At 44.0% G+C, this 27,055-nt stretch overlaps 1 protein-coding gene across 1 annotated transcript in view; it reads right to left on the minus strand.

The window, feature by feature from the left end:
* LOC138299535 (all-trans-retinol 13,14-reductase-like) overlaps positions 1–27,055 on the minus strand; it is a 152,163-nt gene that overhangs the window by 40,240 nt on the left and 84,868 nt on the right. Inside the window, exons 7-8 of the mRNA XM_069237831.1 lie at positions 19,374–19,512; positions 3,732–3,841 (exon numbers count right to left, since the gene is read on the minus strand). Of these exons, the coding sequence (XP_069093932.1) occupies positions 3,732–3,841; positions 19,374–19,512 (249 nt within the window). The remainder of the gene's footprint in view (positions 1–3,731; positions 3,842–19,373; positions 19,513–27,055) is intronic.

The raw sequence follows: 27,055 nt of genomic DNA on the forward strand, positions 1-27,055 counted from the left end.
GCTCTAAAAAATACATGTAGGATAAACATATAAAACGTAAAAGTATAATAAAAATAAAGCTGAACAATCAAACAATAATTAATAAATTAAGTAACTTACATATTTAATAATCAAATCATATTTAAGTAACAAAAAGGTTTTACCACTGAATTAAAAAAACATTTAATTTTATGTAACTTCTCACAATAACCCCTACAAACCCAACAACCACAACTAAAATGTAACTTAAATAAATCACTATTAAACTATTTATATATGTAATAATGAATTAAATAATTAACTAACAAGTAAAACCTAAATGTCAATATTATTGTAATTATTTATATCTTAACTTCCCACCCTAAAGCTCTAAAAACCCTAAAGCACACTAGTAAAATATAACTTACTATTACTAATAACAAAACAAGAATAAAATTTCAAATTACAATTTTAAATGTTAAATTCAAAATATAACACATTTTTACATAGTTAATGATCAATTAAAAAAGTAACAATAAAAAGGAAATTGCCAATAAATTTAAAATATAGCTTATTTGAATAAAATCCCAACTTATCTCCCTACAAACCCAACAACTGCCTTAGACACTATAAATTACTAGTAAAGTTTAAAAGAAATACTAAATTACTTAAAATCACAAACTATATTTTATAAAACTAATAACAACTAAACCAGCAATACTAGCATGTAGAATATATTTACTAAAACACATTCAAATATTAGGAGGAATATTTTTACAAATATATTAATGCAAACAATATTTAAAAAATAATGATATTCTTGAAAACTATATTACTTACCAAAAAAAAGGTATTTCTGACAACAATATTCTATACCGCTATATTTTGGAACTACGATATTTACTTCTTAGTATTTATGTCCTCTGATAATTGAAACTCAATATTTTGTCCAAACACCGCTGTAACTGCGGTTTAACGTGGTTCGCTGCATGTTCGCTGAGGTTTTTCCTGTGGGGGCTTGTTTGAATTAAAAATAGAAATCATCCAGACAGAATTTGTCCACATCATTTCTCATGACACCAACTTGGAACAGCTAGCTTGGGTGGTTTCCAAAATAAATAGCATGTTAGCTGAATTTAAATCCATTACCTTTTAGCAATCCAAACAAGCATTCTTGGACTGTAGGTTAGAATCAACAAACGTCCCATGCTCTCTGTAATCTTAGTCAAAGCTCAACAGCCTATTAATCTGATTTTTAATTTTCTGCCTAACTCCTCATGGAATTTAGCTTTTGTCTCGCAGATTTAGAAGGCGGCTAAGGTCACTCCTCTGCTTAAATAAACTCTTCTTCAGATCCAGAGATTCCATTTAATAACTTTAGACCTGTCTCATAATGGATTTATCCCCTCTGATTGGTGGCCAGAGGGATTGGCCAACCCTTCTCTGACTTCACCAGTGGTGAGAAACCTAGTTGTTAGCTTTGATGAGGATTTGTCTTTCCGTCTACAAATTCTTGCATTGGAAGGAACATGTTTCTACCTGATAAAGTCATTAAAGAACTTTCTTGATCTCCTGCCATTATATGCACAAAACATAATGTTATATGCACTTATCACTTAAGGGATTGACTATGCTAACAGTCTATATCTGGGTCTACCAAAACATCTAAACAGTAAATTACAACCACTGCAGAATTAAGCTGCGATATAGGTGTTTACACTTTTATGTTAGACTTCTGTCTCAGGTTATCTGTAAGAACTGCCCTGTTGGGGATTACATAAGCACATTTAAAAAAAACTTTCATCTTGCTTTCTTCAAGAGAGTAACCAAAATATCTCAATAAAGGATGTAGTCACTATACCTCTAGAGTATTAGGATCTTCAAACTCCAACCTCCCAGCACTCTGAAATTCAGATTGCCTATGAGAGGGGCAGCTCCTTCTGGGTGTTCGCTGCAAGAGTTTGGAATAAACCCCCTCAAACACACAGATTCACAAAAAAGTAAAAGATCTTTAGGAAACAAAGATGTCACTGTTCAAGCAACCATGGTGGTTGGTCAACTGAATAGCCCCTTCACACAGCTGAGAGGCATAGTACATTGTTTCCAGTCTAGCCCCAGGATGTACCTTGCGGCAACAGCCGCACTCTATAAAAATGACCTCATTCATTCATTCAAGGAGATCAAAGGAATGGAACTGTGAATTAGCACAAGAAGGTTTGGGGTAGAAAGTTGGACTCAGGAGTCAAGGGGGTAATTAGGGGTCTAGAGAGACACCGGATGGCCGAATAGGGTAAAGATTTCAGTTAAGAATTTGAACTGGGCTATGATTTGTACTGATAAATAACTGACTGGGATAGATTAACAAATGTGGCTCACTGACACTGTAGTGCAGGAGCACACTCACAGTGACACTTGCAGATGAGACTCATGTGTCACTTTCAAAGTTCTACTGGATATGCTCACATGGTTAAAGTATGAGCAGGAGCCTGCACAGGTCACAAACATGGAGTGGGGCTCATCCACCAATGTCTTTGTGTGCTGGAGGCCATCAATCAATCAGCATCTACTCATAGTGGGTGCAGTTAAAGGCTTAACCCACCATTGTGGGTGCCTCAGAGAGACTCCTTCAAGAACTAAGTTGCAGGGGACCCTTGTGCATGTACTAACAGTAAGACCCCTGACACATAACATGTCTTTCTAGGTTTACTCTCCTTGTGAAAAATCTCCAGTTGAGGTGGCCCCCTAATGGCAAATGAAGGGTGCTATTTGTGGTCTATCTCACAACTTCAGGGCTTCTTTGTGTGCATACTTTTTCATATACCATATACCCAAGCCATCACAATATTTATTTTGCAGAATACTATGTCGCCATGTGTTTGAGGTTTCATACTCTTTTGAATCTGTACCCTCTGTAACAGCAAGTGCATAATCAGTATTTCAGAATGGGCATCCTGCCACCATCTGTACCTTATTGGGGACACAGATTTTATAATAGGGCTCTTAACACCTAAAGCTTGGAAAATTCCTACTGGACAGGTTTCTGATTTGCCAGGTGGAGTGAGAAAATGTATAGTGGGGTTCCAAAATGATCTGGTTCTTTGACAGGGTTTCACATAAGTGAAATGCTAAGTGTGAAAGGATTAAGGGGTCAGTTTAATTAGCAGATGGAGTTACTCCATCAGGATGGTTGAGGGCATTACCTCTGCCATCCCAAGGATCTCTCTACATTGAAAGAAACTGCCATCATGGAGATTCCTGTCAATGTAGGAAAATGTTTATGGATGGTACCATCAGCCATGACAGCCAGCCATTAAACTTTATTTAAACATTTTTTGTGATGATTGCAAGTAGAACCATATGAGGAATCCAGCACACTAAAGTGTTGCCAACCTCTGCACCTTGTTTTATTGCTGCAAACAAGTGTAATAGAAAATCGTTTGCGGAGTGGATTAGGGTAGAGGTAGACATTTATGGGTTGCGATATTGCTGACTCTCACTTAAGAGGGAGCAAAGGGAGAGAGGTAATTTACATAAATTTACCTGACATTTGATGGGTTTAATAGAGTGTTCATTTGGGGTACCGGGGTTAGAGATAAGGCTTTCCCCTTTTGTCATGCAGCAAATTAATTGAATGGTGATGCACCTTGAGTTATTTAATATTTGGTGTGTGTGTGAGAGGGAGAAGCATAGCTGAGTTACTTGATGTAGCTAGTAGTCTCATGTAGGGGTGGCTTATGGGTTCAGGCAAGCAACAGATTAATTGGGTGTCTTACCTGGATGTCTCTGCTGGTAGGTTGGGTCTTTGGCTGATGGAAAGGTGATTAACATCATTGGGATGTTTCCAGGTACCTCCTCTTTGCGAAGAGCTGCAAATCGAATTGTCCTGCATGGTAACAAATCAAGAGCGTGTGAAGTAGCCAAGTCCTGTAACACTTTTCCAATACAACTGCTATCGACCTCAATGTACTAATGATTTTCTAGCCAGCCTCTGAAACCTTAAATGCATGTGCTTAACTTATCCCAGCAGCCCATTTGCCCTTTATGAAAAGTCAAGATCCTTATCTCATTAAACTTTGCGTCCTCCAACTCAGCCTGCTGGTCCATATGTCAAAACACCTCATCTCAATAAGCATCTAGTTACATCAACACCAAGATGCTGCTTTTGTGGTGAATGATCACTTTATTAGATTAGTAATTGTTGGTAATGTCGCCCTTTCTGCAATCCTGGAATTTGTACTTTTATGCTAAACCCTGGATTTGGTGGCTATAGAATTCAGTGCACTTTACCAATGCTAACCAGTGGTAAAAAGTTTGCTATCCTCTTTTGAACATGGTAACATTGGTATACTACTGATCATCATATTAAACTTATCCATAGGTCCCTAGTATCTGGTACCAACAGTGTTCTCAGGCCCTCTACTTTAAATATCACCTGTGGGCTGCAGCGCTCACTATGCCACCCATGCAGTGAAAATGCCAAGATGACTGTAGACCTGCCACCAGCAACCTTGCTGTAGAGGTTTAAACTGCAGTTTCGATCCGTCAAAATAACCCCTTTTGACAAGTCTAAAACCCTCCTTTTAAATATTTGTAAGCCACCCCTAAGTAAGCCTTTCTGTTCAGTAAGGCAGGGTGTCTCATATTTAAAAGCAGGGCATGGAAAGCTTAATGTTAAAAATTTCTTTACAGTGACTATCGTCTTAAAGCTATTTTCACTGTAGCATGGTTGGCCCTCCCACAGGCAAGCAATGAGATAAAATACTATGCTTACTAAATATTATATCCGCCTAGGGAGCAGATAGAGAAATGTTTCAAGGACTCTTTAATCATTAAGCAAAATCTAATTTAATGGCAAAGTTGCATTTTATCTAACTATTACAAAATAGGTACTTTAAAAAGTTACCTTTTTGCTGTCTAAAGCCTCTAGAGGCCTTTCTGTAACTATTCAACTGTCCCCCGTGGTGAGGTATGAACTATTCCCAGGACAGGGACAATGGATCTTGGATGGGGGGAGGAGTTGCCCTCCCCTTAACAGGATGGCCTGCGCCCAGACCCTTGGTACACTTCAAAGGAGTCGCCCCTCTCACAGCCAGATTTGGCTTACACCTTTTGCCAGCCAGGTACCAACCCCAGTGGGAGGGAGAGCTGCCCCAGAATTGGTTTAAAGTGATCACTGGGGTGGGGCTGTGTAAAGTGTCAAATTGAATGTCACATCCTGCTCAACTGGTCTGCTGGATTTACATATAACATGTGTGTGCACTTCAAAGGATGGAAACAGAATGCCAAAACACTTTGTGAGTATTCACTTCCTAGTTGCTGGAAACTCAGCATTGCTTTTACCAGATTTCTGTCTCTGAGTTTTTGTTATGTTAATTTCTATGGTGCACTAATCATCTGAGAGGGTGTCCTGGTGCTTAGGAAGGTCTGAAGGTGTGTGGTCCCAAAGGTGCTAAAACGAAGAGCTAGATCTTCAGCTTCTTGCAGAACTCAAGAAGTGAGGAGAAGGCTCTGATGTGCTGAGGGAGGTTGTTCCATTTCTTGGTGTTATGTAGGAGACTGTTAGATGTGGGAGGGCACCAGGATTGCTATGATATACTCCCCACACATACCCCCAGCCCTCAAAGGCCAAGTTTAATATGGACGAAGACTGGCCATCTTGAAATTGCCCAAAGCAGGTAAGATTAGCTCCAGGAACCTTTACCTCATTGGATAGTGCATCCTCAGGGGTCATTCCCAACCTCTAGCTCATGCCAGGCATAAATGTGACACCTCCGGATAACCACTTCAGAACAAACTTGGATCTGTGGAAGATCAGAAGACTGAACCTGCTGTTGGATACGAGACTTGAGAAGAGCCTAGAGAACTGGACCTGCTCTCCCTCCTGTAAACAGGACAAAGAAGGGGACTCAAAGGGTCATAAGGCTGATCTGCAGTTACAGGCACACAACAAGCTATTTCCCTTTCCTGCAACTGCCCAGCTGAAGAGTGGCAACTGGACCTGGAATGGACTCTGCTGGGGTCTCTGCCTGCCACCCTGTGAGTATCTAAGTGCCTCCCGTGAGGTCCTGATGGGCTTTAGAAATGTATTCCTGTGGTGGATTTGAACTTAACAGACTAAAGTCAGAAGGTAAACTCTTTGACTAGGACGATTTTGGTTAGTGTATCCAACCTGTGCTCCATTGCGGCCAATGCCAAATTGCACCTAGGTCCTGTTCTACCGGGACCATTGACTACTTTTGGCACTTTGTGCTTCCCGCTACTATTTTTACCTAAAACTTTAAAAATTCATATATGTAATTCACCTTATTGGATTTTTGTCACTTTCGTGAAATGTTGCGTGTTAACTTTATTTGCCTGATTTGTTTTGGGATTTTTATTGTATTGCACCTTAACTTTATAACTGTTTTAGTACAGCACAAATGCCTTACACATTGCCTCTAAGGTAAGTCTGTGTGCTCTGTGCCATACCCACCAGGGGGTTGAGCTCAGGTTTATTTAGTGACTTTAGTGGTACACCCTGACAAGGATTGTGATTATCACTTGAGGTGGGTAGTTACCCCCTCAACTAATAGCTCAATTTCTTAGAGGGATACAGAACAGAATCTTGCCATACCCGAAAGGGTAACCTTATCCTGTTGTACAATGATTTTACCAAGTTCTGAATATGTGGCTCCCCCAGTGGTTCAACTTAACCTACTGATCCCTAATTCCCATGGGTTCACATCCCATTCCATTGGTTCTCCTCTCCCTGAGGCCGCTTCTTGACTTGCAGCCCTCACCTTTCCATTCCCTAAGACAAAAGCTATACTCATGGCCTATTTTCTCTTGTGGGCTTTAATCAGTCAGTTAGTCTATCATCCCAGGCTCTAATTCAAATTAGAGGTTCAAACTAGCTAAGCCCCCTATCACAGCTGTAGACCTCTTAGTGTGTCTCACCCATCTGCTGACCCTCATACAGCCATCTGCCAAAACACAAAAAGCTGCCTTGGAACCAGGTCTCTCATCTAACAAAAGTGAAACCATTATTTACAGAAAACAACTTCAGAACTGCTTTTCAAGCCCTTGTACTATTGTATTTGGATGGTGGTAATGCCCTGCTCCTTGGCCTCCCAGACAAATATTTATAACGTCTTGCATATGCCTCAGCAAGCCCTTGGTAGTTGTATAGAGCGCTAAATGTTACCTCATGGCTACTTCAGAGAGCAATGATGTTCAATGATGTTCAAACACAGAATTAAGATTTTGGTATAGCAGAAGTCTAACTAAATGTGCAGTTGGACTTTTATCTAATAGTGCACACTTGTTTCCCCAGGTATGACAAATGGAACTGGGCACTGACCCAATTAAGCCAAGTCTAAATCAGTTATTAATCTGTATCAATTAATTTTTCTATCTCAGCTCTGCGATTGAAGCAATGCACTTAAACAAAAAAGGGCATGAGATCCAGTTATCAGGGTAATAGATCAGTGTAGGAAATTGGGTTGTTAGTTGAGGGGGGTGAAACCCCACTTAAGCAGCAACCACAATTCCTGTCCGGGTGGAGTCACAAGCAACCCCAAATTAACCTGTGGTCAACCCTCTGCTAAATTGGTACAAAAGCAGTCAGGCTTAACTTAGAGGTATTGTGTAACATATTTATGCATCACTTCAAACAGTAATACAGTGAAAATACAACACAAAAAAAATCCCAAAACAATTTAAAAACATAAAGTAAAAGTTAATACGTAATTTGAAACCAAAACAACAAAAATACAATCAGTAACATAGGAGATGTGCAGTTTTAAAAGCACAAAGCGCCAACTGTGGTTATGTGGTCACGCCAGCCCGGGACAAAGTCAAAAGTTCAGGCAGACCATGATGGAGTGCGGACTGGATACAGGGACCAGGTTAGGCCAGCTGAACAAAGTACCTTAAATCCTGGGTGCGGAGCATTGTGAGATCCCGCGTTGAGGATGAGTCACACAGTGGTGGCTCTAATGAGCTGCGGGTAGCGATGCGAGGTTCTGTGCATGGATGTGTCACACTGTGGCGGTTTTGATGAAGATGTGGATGAGGCTTGTGATGCGAGGTCCTGCGTCGTTGTCGAGGATGCAGTCGATGAAGGCTTGCATTGTGAAATCTTGCATTGTGGATGCACTGTGCAGAAGCAGGTCTGATGAGCTGCAGGCTGCTATGCGGCTATCCTGCCTAGGGAATGCATCATGCAGTGTTGGTTCTGATGCGGAACTGTGCGGAGATGTGTCAAACTGCATCAGTTCTGCCGAAAAGTCCACAGCTGGGTTGGCGAAGCACCTTCAGGCCCACTTTCAGGGGTCCAGTACTGGGTTGGCACCACTTGGGGAGGAGGGAGCAAGGCTTAAGGTAGACAGAGTCCAGGTGAGGGTACTGAGTCAGAGCCTTTGTGATATGTACTTGTGGTGGGTGACAGCTTCTCTCGTCTATCAAGTCAGAGATGACCCACCCTGCCAACAGCTGTTCCCAATTTGTCTCACTGTCTGGAAGCAATGCACAAAGGCCAACTGCCAGCTACACCTATTCATGTAACCCAGGATACAGGCTACAGGCACCAAACGGTAGGGACCAGAAAATGATGACTTTTTAAAAGTAGCATTTTCAGAACTGTGCCTTAAAATATAACTTTACCACTAAAGAGGCTTTTGAATTGTAATAATTCAGACACCAAACTCAACATTCCAACTGCTCCCAATTTAAAGTTATAACTACTAAGGTAACCCAATGTTATCCAATGGGAGAGGTAGTCTTTGCAGTAATGAAAAAATAATTTTATTGATTTTCACTACAAGGACATGTAAAACATAAAAGTACATGTCCAGCTCTTCGAATAAACTGCACCCTACCCTATGGGCTGTCTAGGGCCTACCCTAGGGGCAACTTATATGTATTAAAAATGAATGTTTAGGCCTGGCAAAAGGATAATTTTGCCAGGTCGAAATGGCACTTTAAAACAGAACACACAGGATGCAATGGCAGGCATGAGACATGTTTCAACGCTGCTTAAGTGGGAGGCATAATGAGTGCTGATACCAACTAGTAGCATTTCATTTACAGGCCTCAGGTACATATAGTACCCCTATACTAGGGACTTAAAAGTAAATTAAGGGAGCCAATTGGGTTTAAGCCAATTTTACCATGTTTCAGGGAGTGACGATACCACTGGTCAGCAGTAATTAAGTGCACAGAGTCCTAAAGGCAACAAGAATGAGATCAGCAAAAATGGAGGACTAAGGCAAAAGATTTGGAAGAAGACCACCCTAAGGCTGACAGGTCTAACAATCATGCTCAGAATGAGCTGAACACTACCTCTGTATGCAAATCAAGACTAATGAGTAACAGAGGTCTTAGTAATGGATATATTCATTGGGAATAGTGACTGGCCATATCAGTGCAAACATTGAGCCTGATTTAGGGTTTTGGAGACAGGGTACTCAGCAACTTTTGTCTGCAACACCCTCGGCCCACCCACCTCATTTAGAGACAGGCAGACCATATGCATTTGGCCAATGGAGCCCACATTGCCTCTGTCAATGGAATACTTCCTCTGATGGGCCAACGAAGAATAGGCTGTCATAGGAATGACATTACACCATCTGCCCTATTTGGGGTTGACAGTGTAATGCCTCTTTTTCCTGTCTGTCACTGCCAGGCAAGTTTGACGGTGGCCATCAAACATTTCCTACATTGACAGGAACCTCCATGATGTCAGTTACTGTAAATGCACAGAGACATCCCTGGGGTGTGCGTGGATCTCTAAGTTTAGTGGACGAGATGCCTTTTAGAGCGACAGAGTAAAGTACTCTGTCTCCCTGATGGACTTTAATCCATCTGCCAAACTCTAATCAGCCCCATAGACTTTCTATTTCGTTGACCAGAGCCACTAACAGTAGCAGTAGAATTAGAGGCAGAGAAATACAAGCAAGTTCTCTGGATATGCTATTAGAGGGGAGGCAATGGTTTTTGTGTTGTGTGAAGATACAGACTAATACTTGAACTGGCTGGTCTGTAAACACTGGCACAGTCCTATGCTGAAAGTAAACAGTTATATAACATAAAAATGTGTGTCAAGGGGGTTGCACAAAGTTTAGCCTGATGTTTTCTCAGCAATACAAAAGATAAGATAATGCAGTAGCGTTATTCAGTAAAATAATAACGGTACCAAGTGCTAGTCAAAGCAGTCCTATGAACTGGGTGAATTATACAAGGAACTGCAGAGACAAAAATACTGCCATGTGCACTTCCAACTTCACGTCTGTAAGGAACTCTTTTGAATCAGCATATCCGTCATAGACCCTAAGAAATTTGAAAAGCATGCCCCTTATGAACTAACCTTATCGACGGACACGGATCGACAGAAGACTGTGCTGTCCGCTACCATCTCTGGATGCGACCCATACGTTGCTGAACTCCCCTGTCCCTGATCTACGGTGTCACAGCTTTAGGGACTCACTGACACCACCCATCAGTGAAAAACAAGATATTGTCTCTGAGTTGCATATTGACATTGATAGTATGCCCCCACCAGAAGTGGCGGCACTCTTCCCCGCCGACCAACACAGCATTGTGCCGCCTCGGATGTCAGAGCTGGGACTCTGAGAGGTTTCTCCTGCCAAATAGATCACTGTGTTGCTCACCACCATCCCTTCAGAGCCCATTTAACTACTCACACATCTGCACAACAACCCGCACCTTGTTAGAGGCTGCCCCAGGCTGGAATTTGAGTGTGTGTCCTGAGAACGAGTGTGCAATTCAGTCGGTGAGGGCCTGACTAGCCTCAGTTGCGGTTCTCCTAAAATAACCACAAGTAGGGCATGACTCGCTCGCGTCACCACGGTGATCACTAGAACCTCAGCTACCTCCTGAGCACACCAGCGGCCCCTGATTATATCTGCCATCATGGTGAAACCAAAATCCACAAAAAGGGCGGCAATGGAAGTGACTGCCTTTCTGTCATCCCCTCTCCCATCCAGGGAGGGCACATCCGGGGTCCTACAGCAATTAGAAACCACTCTCAAAACACATTCCACACCATTTAAAAAGATACTGCAGGTGATACTGGAGACCAAGACTTTGTTGGCATCAAGAATCAATACTATCTCCCTGGAAGTCAACCTATTACGGACTGATCGCCACAAACTAGTTGATCGTGTTGATGATGCAGAATCATCAATGACCTCCCTTCGCCCCACAGTACAATACCTACAACCCCAAGTGAAATTGCTCATGGACAAGATGGTCACTCTACACCGCCGCTCTGAAAACGCTGAGGGCAGATCCCGGAGCAACAACATCCGACTGCAGGCATTTCCTGAGAAAGCTGAAGGCCCTAACTTGGAACTCTTTGTGGAGAACTGGCTGATTGAGACAGTGCTAGCTGGGAAGGTCCCATAGTTCTTCTCCATCGTAAGGGCACATCCCGAGCAGCCACCTAGCCCCTGGTGCACAGCCGAGAGCAATCTTCGCCATCGCGATTTGGTGCTCAAAACTTTTCAGGTGCATGGCCCCATGAAATATGAGAATGCTCTGATCACGGCCTATACAGGCTTCATGGCTGAAGTACAACAACTCTGCAACTCCTACTATAAAATGAAGCAGAAACTCAGAGAACCTGATATCAAATATGCTCTCCTATACCCGGCAAAGCTGAGAGTCATATCTGATGGGACCACTCATATGTTCTCCTCGCCAGAGGATATTTGGACCTCACTACATGCCAAGGGATTGGTGCTGCAGACAATTGAAACTGCACCCACAGAAGATTGGCTGATTCCTCGTAGGCACCACAGGTAACGTAAACCGGGTGGCAAGCACGGACCTACTCGAGATCAGGCAGCTGATGAACAAGCCACTAAAGTACAAAAAGCTTCGCAGCTCAGTTGCAATACTTTTGCCCCCCCCTCTTGAATGGAATCCAGTCAGACGCCAACTCGGAAGCAGAGGAATCCAATCTATCAGCGGCAGTGTCCCCTGTGGGCCCATGGTGACTCCTGGGTAAGCCGAAGAACTTTGACGTTGATGGCCCTTAGCTGCATTATTGGACAACAATTATAAGCATCTTAGGCATGGGGCAGCAGCTCAGGTAACTCAATCTCTACCTTAAACTTTGGATGGGACGACATCTGTGATAGGCCATTGGCACAAACTTAAGGGCTCTCTACCTTACATTCCCCCCAAGGCTTTCAAAATGAACTTATGTGGTTATTTGTTATCATTTATATCTTACAATTATATTAGTGGGTTTGGATGTCCGGGGACGGGTCCGTGAACTGACCGGGGAGGGAATGCATGCTCTTGTTCTTAAGATTTTTGTGGTTATCATTATGTCACATTACTGTTGCTGCACACACTTATACATGCAAAGGGCGCACCTGCATTGCAGACTTTTCCTCATCCCGGATATAAAGGACAGACATCAGGTCGCCCTAGTCTATCGCCGAGCAATGGGATCCTATCCCTCACTTCTCTGTGATTCCTTTAATCAATGACTGATATGCCATATAACAGAATACCACACTATAATCTTTTCACATGGAACATGAGGGGTATAGCTATGCCTGTTAAGTGCTATCGGGTACATGCATATCTCAAGCGCCACAATACACACATTGCTATGATACAAGAATCCCACCTCACAGAGGCTGAACTACGCAAACTGCACACAAAATGGGAAGGACAGTTCTACGGTACCACATCCTTGGCGTATGGCCAGGGAGTACTTATATGGATTGCCCGTGGGTGCCCTACGCAGTTACCAGGAACCTTATGGACCCGGAAGGGCGCTATGTAATTGCAGAGAGACACTTGGATGGCTCCCCCCTTACACTTGTGGGCCTTCATGCTTTGAATTCCAATCAGTCTGCTTTCCTCGACAACCTCTCTCCAGCATTATTCACTGAACCTCAAACCGCCAGAATTTGTGAGGGTGATTTCAATGGCATAGTGGACATCGACCTGGACCGCTCCATACCTACATTACACTCCACCCCCTGCGTCAAGACATCTCAACACCTTAAAGCATGGTTGGAGCGCCAGCATCTCCATGATATATGGCGTACATTGCACCCAACTGACCGGGACTTCATTTTTCTTACCAGGTCATAACTTACATACACAATTAGATTTAATACTCAGCAGGGACACAATACTAACACTCTCCACCCACACCAGGTATCTAGCTGGCACCCTCTCAGACTACTGCTCCTTGCAGTTAGTGCTGCAATGGGGAAGATCCATTCCGACCATTCCCACGTGGTGACTACAGCCCAAAGCTTTACAGGATCCCCCTTTTAAGGCTGACCTGCCACAATACATGATCTATTACGTCACACAGAATAAGGGATCTACTCCAACTAGAACGACAGAATGGGATGCTCATAAAGTGGTTATGAGAAGGCACTGTATGTCCACCTCGTGGGGTGTCCGCTGTACTCTTCCCAAGGAAATAGTGTCTCTGGAGCTCAACTTGCGCAACTTAGAGCCGGAAGTGGTGGTTGCCCGGAGAGAGCAACAAATCTCAGAGACAAGCGTAAACAATATAGAGAAGCAGAGGTATGCCTTAGACGCCATGATTATTGATGACGTATATCTAGGTTACACGCAGAAGGTGACAGGGCGGGCAGGCTACTAGCTTGGCTAGTTAAAGAAGATAATCAACATACACTGATAGGGGCCATAAAAAATAGAGACAGTAGAGTACTGAATACACAGAGGGAGCTCAATGATGAATTTCGCGATTATTACTGTACGCTCTATGCGGCAGGACCAGCCCCTTCATTTGACAGTACACCTGAGTTCCTCCGTGGCCTGCTAATCATCCGCCTCACTCCCCTTCAACAAGCTGACCTGAATGCACCAATAAAATTAAAAGAGGTCAAAGTAGAGCTGTCACAGATTGCCAGAAACAAAGTTCTTGGTTCTGATGGATTACCAGTCGAATGCTATGCGGCTTTCTCAGCAACATTATCCCAACATGTACTGGAGATGTTCCAGGAAGCTCATTCAGCCACCTGCTTACCAGCCTCGATGCGAGAATCCATAATAGGAGTATTGCATAAGCAGGGTCGCTATCCATAGATGTCCGCTCATACCGCCCCCTCTCCTTATTGAACCTTGACTGTAGAATATTGGGGAAAGTCCTAGCCAATAGACTGCTACCCCTCATCACCACTCTTATATACGCGGATCAGTTGGGGTTTATACTCAGACGAAATACGTTTGTGAATATCAGCCGCTTTCTGCTACTGGTCCATGACACACCACCTGGGACACATGGCAGAGTAGTAGTCTCTCTTGATATTGAAAATGCGTTTGACACCCTTGGCTGGAACAACTTATTAAGCATGTTGGAATTTATGGGCTTTGGTCCTGGATTTATAAGATGAATACACACCTTATATTCCAAACCCTCAGCTCGAGTTAAAACTGGACACATGATCTCAGATAGTTTCCCTATTCAACGAAGCACTCGCCAGGGGTGCCCACTGTCCCCTCTTCTATTTGTAGTTGCAATGGAGCCCCTGACTTTTCACCTACGCCTCTGAGTGGAGGATTGGGGGATTCGAGTCCTGACAACTTATCATATAGTGTAATTATAAAAATGACACTTTGGTGTTTCTGCGCGAGGTAGTCGACTTTACTGGAATTGATGACATTATTGGACGATTTTGGCCTGCTATCCGGCCTCAGGTTTAATTGGGGTAAATCTTGTCTGTTCCCACTGACACGAACACCTGAACATAATAGGAGGATAGAATCCAGTCTCAGACTTAGGTGGTGTCATATAAATAACATGGAGAATGCCCTCAGGGAGGGCAACCTGGACTGAGTTGTGTGCGCTCTACGGGGCTCTCTGCCCTTCTGGCACTCAATGCCGCCATCACAACTGGGCCGTGTTAGGATATCCAAAATGCTGATCCTGCCAGGGCTATTACACCTCTTTGCTGCCCTCCAGGTTGTACTTCCTAAACCTTTCTTTCGAGACCTCGCTGGATTGCTATTGGAACTGGTGTGGGCGTTGGGTAGGTGAAGGGTAGCACTATCGATCATAAAGCGCCCACTGATGGAGGGAGGGTTGGCTGCACCACACTTCGAATTATATTATGCTGCGGCAAAGCTGCAATGAACTATGACTTGGCTTTACCAGGCTGCCACCCCGGAACAATTAGCAGCTCGGGCTTTTATGGGTGACTCTAATATATTCTTCTGGCTGGCAGACCGCAAGATCCACCATCAACACCAGCCACTACAGCCACCAGCCACTACAGATGCGAACGGCTCAACAGTACTACTAGCGATACCTATATTAAAAGGGCCAGCCCACTCCATACTCCCCCCCCCATATACCAACAGATCAAATAACAGGCATGTACCGCCTAAAATCGCAGCATGATATACCCTGGTGAGCAGTGGGATTCACCAAAGTGGAATGCTTCTTCCATGAGGGCTCAGTACTATCTTTTCAAGACATTAGGATTGAACACATTGTTAGACCAGGATTGTTCCTCTCTTATTATACCATTTAACGCCACCTACAAGTAACATGGGGGGCAGGGGAGAAGGAACCTGCATTAATGCCCGCTTTGCACACACTCCTAACATGGGGGACCGCACACCAGGCAGTATCTGTGTCATATTTCACTCTACTAGCTGCACCGCTAACTACCCTAACCCGGGCGAGGGCCAGGTGGGACAATGTATTGGATCCTCCATTGGCGAATAAAGCTTGGATGCTTGCCCTCCATCAGGTTAAAGGCGTATCTCGTAACCCCAGATTCAGATACACACAATTTAATTTTATCCACCAAACATACCTATCGTCACACCTAACTGGCCAGATATTTCCAGATGCACACACTGAATGCCCGTGAAGCAGGCTACCCGATGCCGGGTTCTACCATATGCTGTGGAAATGCCCCCATTACAAAAGGATCCTGGATGAGGTCACAGCACTCACATCAGAACTGGTGGACCACACCTTATCTCCCACTCCTGAATCTTGTTTGCTGGGAATCAGACCCAAGGCCAAAGGCTCGAAACACACAGATTTGTTGATCTTGTGTTTGCCCTTTTCAAGCACCAGATAGCCATGACATGGAAAGCCCCACTGGCGCCAGATAGGGGACAATGGTTGCCAACCCTGCTCCTGTGGGCCCAGGCCGAAACCAATACATTTCACACAGCAAAAAATAAGGGCTTGCTGAGTACAGGGATGGGACACTGGGACACATACATTCTTAATGTGGAGGCCAAAAAATGATAATTACCCAACCTAAATAACAAGAACCGCCTGCCCCAGACGGTTCAAGAAGTGGTTAGCTTTGTTTTCTGTTTTGAGACATTCATTACCTGGTGATGAGTCCTGTTGCTTCACCCCATGCTGTGATGTGCATGGCCCGACCCCTGCGGCCTTTACGGCTAGCGCTTACCATGGCCCAGTCCCTTCTCAATGCTTGATCCTTTTAGGAATCACTATCATTTTCACATTTTCATCCGAGCTCCCTGCACTAACTCCATTGCTCTCATACTAAATGTTTGGGTGATTCAGTATATCCCCAGCGATTAACAATAGCAACTATCGTGTATACCCATCATGTGGTTGGTTAGCACCCTCACAGATATAATGGCCCTCATTATGATCCTGGCAGGGCAACAGTGGCGGTTTTACCACCAACAGGCTGGCGGTGAAGACCTCCAAATTATGAGGGTGGCGACTTGGCCTCTGCCAACCCGCCACATCCCCACTTGTATCGCCAGGGTGGTCGGACGCGCTGGGCCAGGGATGACCATCTCCGACTCCGCGGTCCACAGAAGACCGCTGGCAGTATTATTAACCGCCTTTCCACCAGGGTTTCCGCGGCGGTAGTACCTCCACGAAAACCCCACCGGAAAGGCTACCGGTGACAGGGAACTTCTTCCCTATCACTGTCATATGACTCCCCCAGCACGACCACTGCTAGATTTCTGCCCAAAATGTGGCGGAAATCCAGCAGTATCTGTAATATGGTGGGCGGATGAGGGCCAATGTGATCTAAACCATCTAAGTGCAGATGTATTGGATTGATGTTCTTATGCATGATTAAGTTGATAAATGATGTGTTAATCTCAATAAAAAGATATGAAAAAAAGCATGTTTGGGGGTATTAAGATAAAGGATTGACAAGTAAGTTCTATATTGGAAAATATTCTCCATGGAATTTAGAAAAGATAATGGCCCTCATTATGACTTTGGCGGTCTTTTTCAAAGACTGCCAAAGCCACGGGCGCCCGAAAAACGCCAGTGCTGGTGGTCTTCTACCCACAATATTATGGGTACTGCTAGATTTCCGCCACATTTTGGGTGGAAATCCAGCAGTAGTCCTGCTGGTGGGTGGAGACACTGGGGCGGTTCTACCATTGGCACCGCCCCACCAGTAGGACACCGCCTGCCATATTGTGTGCAGTAATACGGCCTGGCGGTGTCCTGATGGCGGGGTGCTGCCAGCCGTGAAAGCGCCCATTCCCTGCCAGACGACCTCCTCCCCAGACCAGGTAAGTCGATCGTTCGACAGGGGAAGGTGGGTGTTGTGTGTGCATGTGTGAATGGATGTAGTCTGCGTGTGTGCATGAATGTGTGTATGCGTGGTTGAATGAGTGTATGAATGTAAGTGAGTATGCGTGTGTGTATGTTGTGGTGAATGCGAGTATGAGTGCCGAAGTGAATGCATGTGAGTGAATGCCTGTATGTCAGTGTTGGTGAATGAGTTTATGCACGGTGCGTGTGGGTGTCTGTGTGCATGTGCATGTATGCGGGGAGGGAGGCGCTGTACTTGGTGGGGGTGTTGTACTTTGTGAGGGGGAGGGGGAGAATGTGCTTGCAGTGGGGGAGTCGTCTACCAGTAACAGGGAATAAATTCCCTGTCATCTGTAGCATTTCTGCCAGGGTTTTTATGGCGGTGCTACCACCATGGTAACCCTGGTGGAAAGGCGGCTCATAAATATCGTCAGCGGTCTTCTCTGGATCACCGGGTGGAGATGGTCATCTCCGGCCCAGCGGATCCGACTGCCCTGGCCGTACAAGTGGGCAGGTGGCAAGTTGGCAGAGGCCAATCCACCACACTCATAATTTGGCAGTCTTCACCACCAGCCTGATGGCAGTGAAACCGCCACCGTGGCCCTGGAAGTCAGTAGACCGGCAGGGTCATAATGAAGGCCAATGTGTCCAAATTAATAAAGTCAAAACATTTATGAATTTCAATCAGATGTTATATTTAGGGATGATCGTACATTTTCCAATTTGATGCTTAGCTGATAGTAATTGGAGCTACCAACTGAGGAACGTATGAGCAATATGTGAGTAATTGAGTGACTGGATAATTGTCTGTCACAAACAAGCACACCTGTGAGGGGCACTTTATGTTAAAACTCATCACTATGTATTGGCATGTGGGATAGGTGCATGTAGCATGTGGGAGAGCATCTTAAGTTGTCAGTCATGCACTGGTAGACTCACAATAGATGTGGAGTTTGCACACATGAAGAAAGACTAGTAATACCTGGTTGTAGCACTATTAACATAATGTGCACGATGTAAGCAATAACTTGGTGACCATGCTAGAGTTATGAATGGCTATAATCATAGAATATATGCAGATTTAAAGTACAAAAGTACAAATAAATCAATTTAAAGTGACCCGTTGCTGTGCCATGAGCCTAAACATTAAACATTACATTGTATTGTATTTCGAACATACCCCATATTCAGAACACAAAAAATATATATTTTTATCACAGTTGGTCCTGAAGAAGGTTGCACAGAAATAACACTACCACTGAAAGTCCCCAAACTATGACCCAAAAGTTGTGGAAGAGATAAACGATAACCTCCCTGTTAAGGTGTGTATGGATTGGTTTGACACAAGTGGTCTAGTATTATGAGTATGTGTGAAGTTGTCTGAATGGTATGATGTGAGGGCTTTACTTTCTATGCGGGGTTTATGATTAATGGATTGTATTTTAAACTGTACAATGAGAACAGAAGTATGATATGAATGTTTCACTATATATTTAAAGCGGTTGTGAATATATTATAGCAAATGAAAACAATGTATTTTTGTAAAACGTAATAAAATAATCAATAATTTTGGATAAGACACATTTGTGGTCAGTCATCTGTTGATTTACTCTGGAACAGATGTAATACATGTTAAGTGGGAACATCTTGTGATATATTGTTGTCACAGTACCCTTGTCCCGAACATAAAAATAATTATTGTGGCTGCCCTTTGTGTATTGTTCTATAGGGTTGGACAGACCCATGGCAGATACAAGTATTGTACTACCTTGACAGAAGTTAGTCAGTTTGCTCATGTGTTGACAATGGATACTGGAAAACTGATTGATTATTGGTCCCCACCCTCACTTACATGTTGTCCATATCATTGTGCTTGAAGATCCAGCAATTGGTTGACTTGAGTCCCAGTTCCTCTTTCGATCCTTTCAAGCCCACAAAGACCAAGAAGGATCCCATTCCGTGGTGGATACTGTTTAGCTGAGACTGTAACGCTAAGCAAGAGAGACAGAAGGAAATACCGTCTTAGAATACATCACCTACCATCTTTTATGTTCATGGAGATTTTCTATTTTTTGACTGCAACAGTCCCTGACTTCCAGGATCCTTCATACTGCTCGCACACACATAAACAGACTGGATTTTTCATCCATCGACTACCCACGAAATGGGAACAACATAGATCAGAAGTCAAGTGGGATTTGAACCAGGCGCATTACTATTTGATTAGCTCTCAAGGCAATGAGATTGCTATGATTACTTACTGCTACGCTTCGTTACCTCAAATACACTTTTTCCTTATCAGTCCTTGCTGTTTGTGGTAGAGCCTGCACCTGCAAGACAGGCCAGTGCTGTTTGCCATCAATTATATTTGTAACATGTTTTGACCATTTAATTTAGGTTTCTATCCCTTCCGTTTCCCAAGTACATGTCCTCAGTAACAGCTGTGCATAGCAATCAGTGACATACATGGACCAGTTTGAGGATGAATTGTGCCAAAGAATAACTGGACTTGAAGTAATAATATGGATGGTTATCAAGTCATTACTCCCTTTTACTTTTTCCCTATCACAATCATTACTATTTGAGTAAGTACTAAGCGGAATTAGATCAATGGTATCAATAATAAAACCAGCCCATCCTTGATGCCCTATCTATGTTTTATTAAGAAATATTTACATAACATCAAAGACTTCAAATACTGTTTAAAAATATCAGCCTAATGTGTGTAGAATTTCCATTATTAACTCCAAGCGGGCAACATGTTTTGTAAAAGATATTTAGAAAACAGTATTTATGTCACAAGATACTCTGGCTACGGTATTCTGGTAGCACAAATACTGCCATGGCGCTAGAGGCACATAGTGAAGATTACTGCCTGCTACCTTCATCTATGCATCAGCACTTTCCAGCACGAGCCTTGAGTTACCAAAATCTATATATCCTTACATACAGTGCTAAGCCTCTACCTACACTGTCCACTGCTTTTCTCACAGTGCCAGAAATGTAATATAACTGTACGAGATTATTTTCCTGCAGTGCTGTTCCTGACACCACTTCCTGCAATACCATTTATCCATCCAGGAAGTTTAGATGTCACTTCTGTTGGGAGACAGAAACAGCCCAGAGTGGAAAATACTGCCTAGCTAGAAAAGAGGCAATGATGAACACCTGCAATGGATTGAAGGCAGTGGTTGGCTGAAGCAGGGTAACTGGGATTGGGGCAGTGCTGTCATGCCTTGTGGCATATGGAGCATATACTGTAGTCTCCCAGTCAACAGTGCTAGGCATTGGACTTCAGATATTTCCCAGACCTCCGTGGCATAGCAAGTATACTCTGTGCCCTATCACATTAAGGAAAATTGGACTCCCTCTCCTAGTTTGAGTAGAAGACAGGCAAAACTGGGACCCAGCGCCTGGTGCAACTGCAATCGCTGCACTAATGAAAGGGAAATCCAGGCTGAGCATCCGGGCCCCACTAACAATATTGTGAAGTTCCATGACTCCACTTGTTTGCTAGGACTTTGAATTTGGAGTCTGGGAATTATTGACAGAGGGCAAGAGAGGGGAGAGAGACAAAGAGAGAGATGGGCTGTGTCACACAAGCACCCCACAAACCTTTAACAAATGCGGCCACAGTAACTACATCTTAGCCTTGAATACAGAGAGAAGCCAAGAGGAGATGAAATTCGATCTCCTGCACAAAGTCTTTTATAACTGGGCACAAAGGTTGCACTTATAAACTTATAAAGAAGAAAAAGATACGGCTTATGATATAGCGCTATTTTACTTAGTAGGAAACGCCATTGTTTCAAAGCTTTGAACAGGTAATGATCTGGTTTGAAGAATATGGAGGTTTCCATGATCTAGATGTAACACACAAAATACAGACATGTCTACCCTATCTATATGCTCTAGTCAGAGCTGTGATTGTTAAATGTTGAACAAACAAAGTGATGTTGTTGTGTCCCTTGCAAGAGAACACACAAATGTTCTCACCAAGACAGGACATATTTGACATCCAAGCACATCATTTCACTTTATTGGGGACATTATCTCATGTGGCTCACCTACAACCTCTACACTGAAAATATGCTCCCTCTCCTAACCTCCAGACTCCAATTTCCAATGCTATCCCTAGCTAACACTGTATGGATTGGTTGTTCATTAAAATGAGGACTCCATCATGCAAACTACTACACCTTGCTGTTGAAAGTGATCATTTTTATGTCTATGATATGTCTCACTCACCAGCCCCATGCAAACTCTTCTCAGCTGGTAATCTCTCCTCTGGCAATTTCAATATCCTTAATCTCCATAAACCATTGTGTTCCTCAACCAAGAGCACAAGTTGGCCACAGGGCCTGTCTCTGTCAGTGGATGTGTAAATTGGTGCATGAGTGTCTGAGTAGGTCTGAAAGTGGGTGTGTGAGTCTATGTGTGGGCCTGACTGGGTGCAAGAGTGTCTGAGTGGGTGTGTGAGTGGGCGCTTGAGCCTCTGAGTGCATGCATGAGTGAATAAATTGGTGTATGAATGAGTCTGTGGTTTTTCTTTAAAATATTTCCATAATCGCGAATGTTTAGCAAATAATTCACAGAAATTTGCGAATTATCACGCATATCGAGAGTTGTGCAGCAAAATTATATTAAACCTACAATTTTCCCCTTAATCACCCTATATCACACCCCTGGGGTCGGGGTACCTTCACCCTGACCCCTTACGCCACTTTCTTTTTGCATGCATATGCGTGAAAATTTACAATATACAAATGTATTGCCCTTAAATATCTCCTAAATTACTGAATGGATTGACACTGAATAACAAAAAGCACAATCTGCGTACCAGGAGCTAGTATTCTGCAAAATCTGGTGTAATTCTGTTCAGTGATTCAGGCTGTAGGCGTATTGACAGGACCTATGGGAATTAACATGGGAAATACAATGTTTTTTGGTCCCCTTTTTCAAGGACCCTGCTTGACGGATCACCCCAAAACGTCCTGTAGGCAACAAGAATCACTGGGCCACTTTTTTGGGAAAACTTCGTGAAGATTCGTCAAACGGTGTCAAAGATATAGGCTAGTCAAAAAACGTTTTTTATATGGAAGCATGGTCCTAGCTATAACTACTTCCTGGCCACTGCCAGTAGGTAACATATATATAAAAATGCATATTGCACTGGTGGCGACATATATATATTAAAAGAAACAAAACCAAACTATACAAATATTGGAAATTTTTAAATCATAGGTGGTCATTCTGACCCTGGCGGTCTTTGACCGCCAGGGCGGAGGACCGCGGGAGCACCGCCGACAGGCCGGCGGTGCTCCAATGGGGATTCCGACCGCGGCGGTAAAGCCGCGGTCGGACCGGCACCACTGGCGGGGTCCCGCCAGTGTACCGCGGCCCCATTGAATCCTCCGCGGCGGCGCAGCTTGCTGCACCGCCGCGGGGATTCCGACCCCCCCTACCGCCATCCAGATCCCGGCGGTCGGACCGCCGAGATCCGGATGGCGGTAGGGGGGGTCGCAGGGCCCCTGGGGGCCCCTGCAGTGCCCATGCCACTGGCATGGGCATTGCAGGGGCCCCCGTAAGAGGGCCCCTACATGTATTTCACTGTCTGCTGCGCAGACAGTGAAATACGCGACGGGTGCAACTGCACCCGTCGCACAGCTTCCACTCCGCCGGCTCGATTCCGAGCCGGCTTCATCGTGGAAGCCTCTTTCCCGCTGGGCTGGCTAGCGGTCTGAAGGCGACCGCCCGCCAGCCCAGCGGGAAAGTCAGAATTACCGCCGCGGTCTTTCGACCGCGGAACGGTAACCTGACGGCGGGACTTTGGCGGGCGGCCTCCGCCGCCCGCCAAGGTCAGAATGAGGGCCATAGTTCTAACATATATTTATAATTTCCACACCACCTTCAAATTACTTTATCTTTATTCTTTTTATACAAACTAATCCTAGACTACACAAATATTAGAAATTCCAAAGTTATAGTTATACCTTTAATTTATAATTTACCCACAACTTTCAAATTTGTGTAACTCGCTCACCTCCGTAGAAAGTGTTGTCAACTCGCTAGTCAGACTAAATTGACTATAACTCGCAACTCTACCATGCACGTTGTTCTCACAAATTATGCCATTAGAGATGCAGTAAGTATTATTGTCAGTGCTATGGTTTTATAGTATAAGCGATGTAATATTAAAGAGTATAAGCAATGCATCGTAAAAGGAGCATAGAGTGAAGTGTTGTACAGTGATGTGAAGTGGGGCAAAGTATCATACAGTGGAGTCGATTCAAGTGGTGTAGCATTGAGTGGAGTAAAGTGTCATACAGTGGAATCTGTTTCTATCAATCTATCTATCTATCTATCTATCTATCTATCTATCTATCTATCTATCTATCTATCTATCTATCTACCTATCTATCTATCTTATTTATATATGTATGGAAAATGTCACTTACCCAGTGTACCTCTGTTTGTGGCATGTTCCGCTGCAGATTCACATGCTGTGCACTCTTCCTGCCATCTAGTGTTGGGCTCGGAGTGTTACAAGTTGTTTTTCTTCGAAGAAGTCTTTTCAAGTCACAGGACCGAGTGACTCCTCCCTTTCGGCTCCATTGCTCATGGGCATAGACTCTATCTTAGATTGTTTTCCCGCATAGGGTGAGGTAGGAGTGGTAGAATGAGAGGTCCAACAGTGTGGTGTACCACGGTTGGCGAGCCAACATTGGTGCTATGAGTATTAGTTTGAGTTTGTTTTGACTCAGTTTGTTGACTAGGAAAGGAATGAGTGGGAGAGGGGGAAAAGCGTAAGCAAATATTCCTGACCAATTGATCCATAGAGCATTGCCCTTGGACTGAGGGTGTGGGTACCTGGATTTGAAGTTTTGGCATTTTGTGTTTTGTTTTGTTGCTAACAGATCAATGTCTGGTGTTCCCCAGTGGTGAAAGTATTCTTGTAGAATCTGGGGATGTATTTCCCACTCGTGAGTTTGCTGGTGATCTCGACTGAGATTGTCGGCTAACTGATTGTGAATGCCTGGTATATATTGTGCTATTAGGTGAATGTTGTTGTGAATTGCCCAATGCCAAATTTTTTGTGCTAGGAGGCATAGTTGTGACGAGTGTGTCTCCCCCTGTTTGTTTAGGTAGTACATTGTTGTCATATTGTCTGTTTTGACAAGAATGTGTTTGTGAACTAGAAGGGGTTGAAAAGCGTTTAGTGCTAGGGAGACTGCTAGCAGCTCTAAGTGATTTATGTGTAGTTGTCTTTGCTGATTGTCCCATTGTCCTTGTATATTGTGATTTTTGAGGTGTGCTCCCCACCCAATCATTGAAGCATCTGTTGTGAGAATGGCGTGAGGCACAGGGTCTTGAAAAGGCCGCCCTTTGTTTAAATTTACAGGGTTCCACCATTGAAGCGAATAGTGTGTTTGGCGGTCTATCAACACTAGATCTTGAAGTTGACCCTGTGCCTGCGTCCATTGTTTTGCTAGGCACTGCTTCAAGGGCCACATCTGTAGCGCGCATTTGGGACAAAAGCGATGCATAATGCCATCATGCTTAGGCGTTTCATGACAAATCTGACTGTGTAGTGCTGATTTGGTTGTATGTTTGACACCATGTTTTGAAAAGATTGAACTCTTTGCAGGCTTGGAGTGGCAATTGCTCTTTGTGTGTTGAGTGTTGCTCCCAAGTATTGTTGTACTTGGGATGGTTGTAAGTGAGATTTTTGGTAATTTATAGAGAAACCTAGTCTGTGTAGGGTATCTATTACATACTGCATGTGATTTTGACACCAATGTTGAGTATTGGCTTTTATTAGCCAGTCGTCGAGATATGGGAATACGTGCATGTGATGTCTCCTTATATGAGCTGCTACTACAGCGAGGCATTTTGTAAATACTCTGAGTGCTGTTGTTATCCTGAAGAGCAGTACCTTGAATTGGTAATGTTTGCTCTGTATGACAAACCTGAGGTATTTTCTGTGAGATGGTTGGATGGGTATATGGAAATACGCATCCTTTAGATCCAGTGTTGTCATGTATTCTCTGTGTTTTAGTAAGGGGACTACATCTTGTAGTGTGACCATGTGGAAGTGTTCTGATTTGATGAAAAGGTTTAAAGTTCTGAGATCTAAGATTGGTCTTAGTGTTTTTTCCTTTTTGGGAATAAGGAAATATAGGGAATAAACCCCTGTTCCTTTTTGTTGGTGAGGTACTAGTTCTATGGCTTGTTTTGTTAATAGTGCTTGAACCTCTATTTGTAACATGTCTAGATGTTGTGCTGACAGTTTGTGCGCTCTTGGGGGAATAACTGGAGGGAAATGTGTGAATTCTATGCAGTAACCATGTTGGATAATTGATAGGACCCATGTGTCCGTGGTTATGTCTGACCAATGTTTGTGGTAAAATGTTAATCTTCCCCCTACTGGTGATGTGTGTTGGGGAAGGGTGACAGTGAATTCACTGTTTGTTGTTGGTGGCCTGCTTGGTAGGCTGAAACTTTCCCCTTGATCTTGGGAATTGTCCCCTGAATGATCCGCGAAACCCCCCTCTCTGATATTGGAATTGGTAGGTGGGTTTTGCTTGAGAGATGGATGTCTCTGAAGGTTGCTGTCTGAAACCTCCCCTAAATTGTGGTTTCCTAAATGTACCTCTATACTGGGACGAGTAGAGCGCGCCCATGGCTTTGGCTGTGTCAGTGTCTTTCTTCATCTTTTCAATGGCTGTGTCCACTTCTGGCCAAACAGTTGTTGCTGGTTAAATGGCATGTTCAATACTGCCTGCTGTATCTCAGGTTTGAATCCTGAGGACCTTAACCAAGAATGTTGCCTAATTGGACCTGCCGTGTTCACAGTTCTTGCGGCAGTGTCTGCGGAATCCAATGCCAAACGAATTTGATTGTTCAAAATTGCTTGCCCTTCCTCCACCACCTGTTGAGCCAGTTTTTGATACTCTTTAGGTAGATGCTGGATGATATCACTCATTTCATCCCAGTGAGCTCGGTTGTAACGGGCGAGGAGGGCTTGTGAATTTGCGATACGCCATTGGTTGGCAGCTTGTGACGCCACACTCTTTCCCGCTGTGTCAAATTTGCAACTCTCTTTATCCGGAGGTGGTGCATCTCCCAATGATTGTGAGTTTGCTCCTTTTCTTGCGGTACCAACCACTATGGAGTCTGGTGGGAGCTGTTGCGTAATGAACACTGGGTCCGACAGGGGTGGTTTGCACTTTTTTTCCACCCGCGGTGTGATGGCTCTTCCCTTTACCGGCTCTTGAAAAACATGCTGTGCATGTTTAAGCATGCCAGGTAGCATAGGCACTCTCTGGTATGATGTATGCGTGGAGGCCAGGGTATTGAAGAGTCATCCTCCAATGGGTCAGAACGCATACTAACATTATGGAATGCAGCAGCCCTGGTCAAGACTTGGGAGTACGAGGTGCTATACTCCAGTGGAGATGGTTTTGAGAAGTAGCACTCAGGGCTATTGTCCGAGACAGGGGGATCGTAGAGGTCCCAGGGGTCTACATCATC

This window comes from Pleurodeles waltl, chromosome 6 (genome assembly GCF_031143425.1).
Source record: "Pleurodeles waltl isolate 20211129_DDA chromosome 6, aPleWal1.hap1.20221129, whole genome shotgun sequence".
In the NCBI taxonomy this organism is placed as follows: Eukaryota; Metazoa; Chordata; class Amphibia; order Caudata; family Salamandridae; genus Pleurodeles; species Pleurodeles waltl.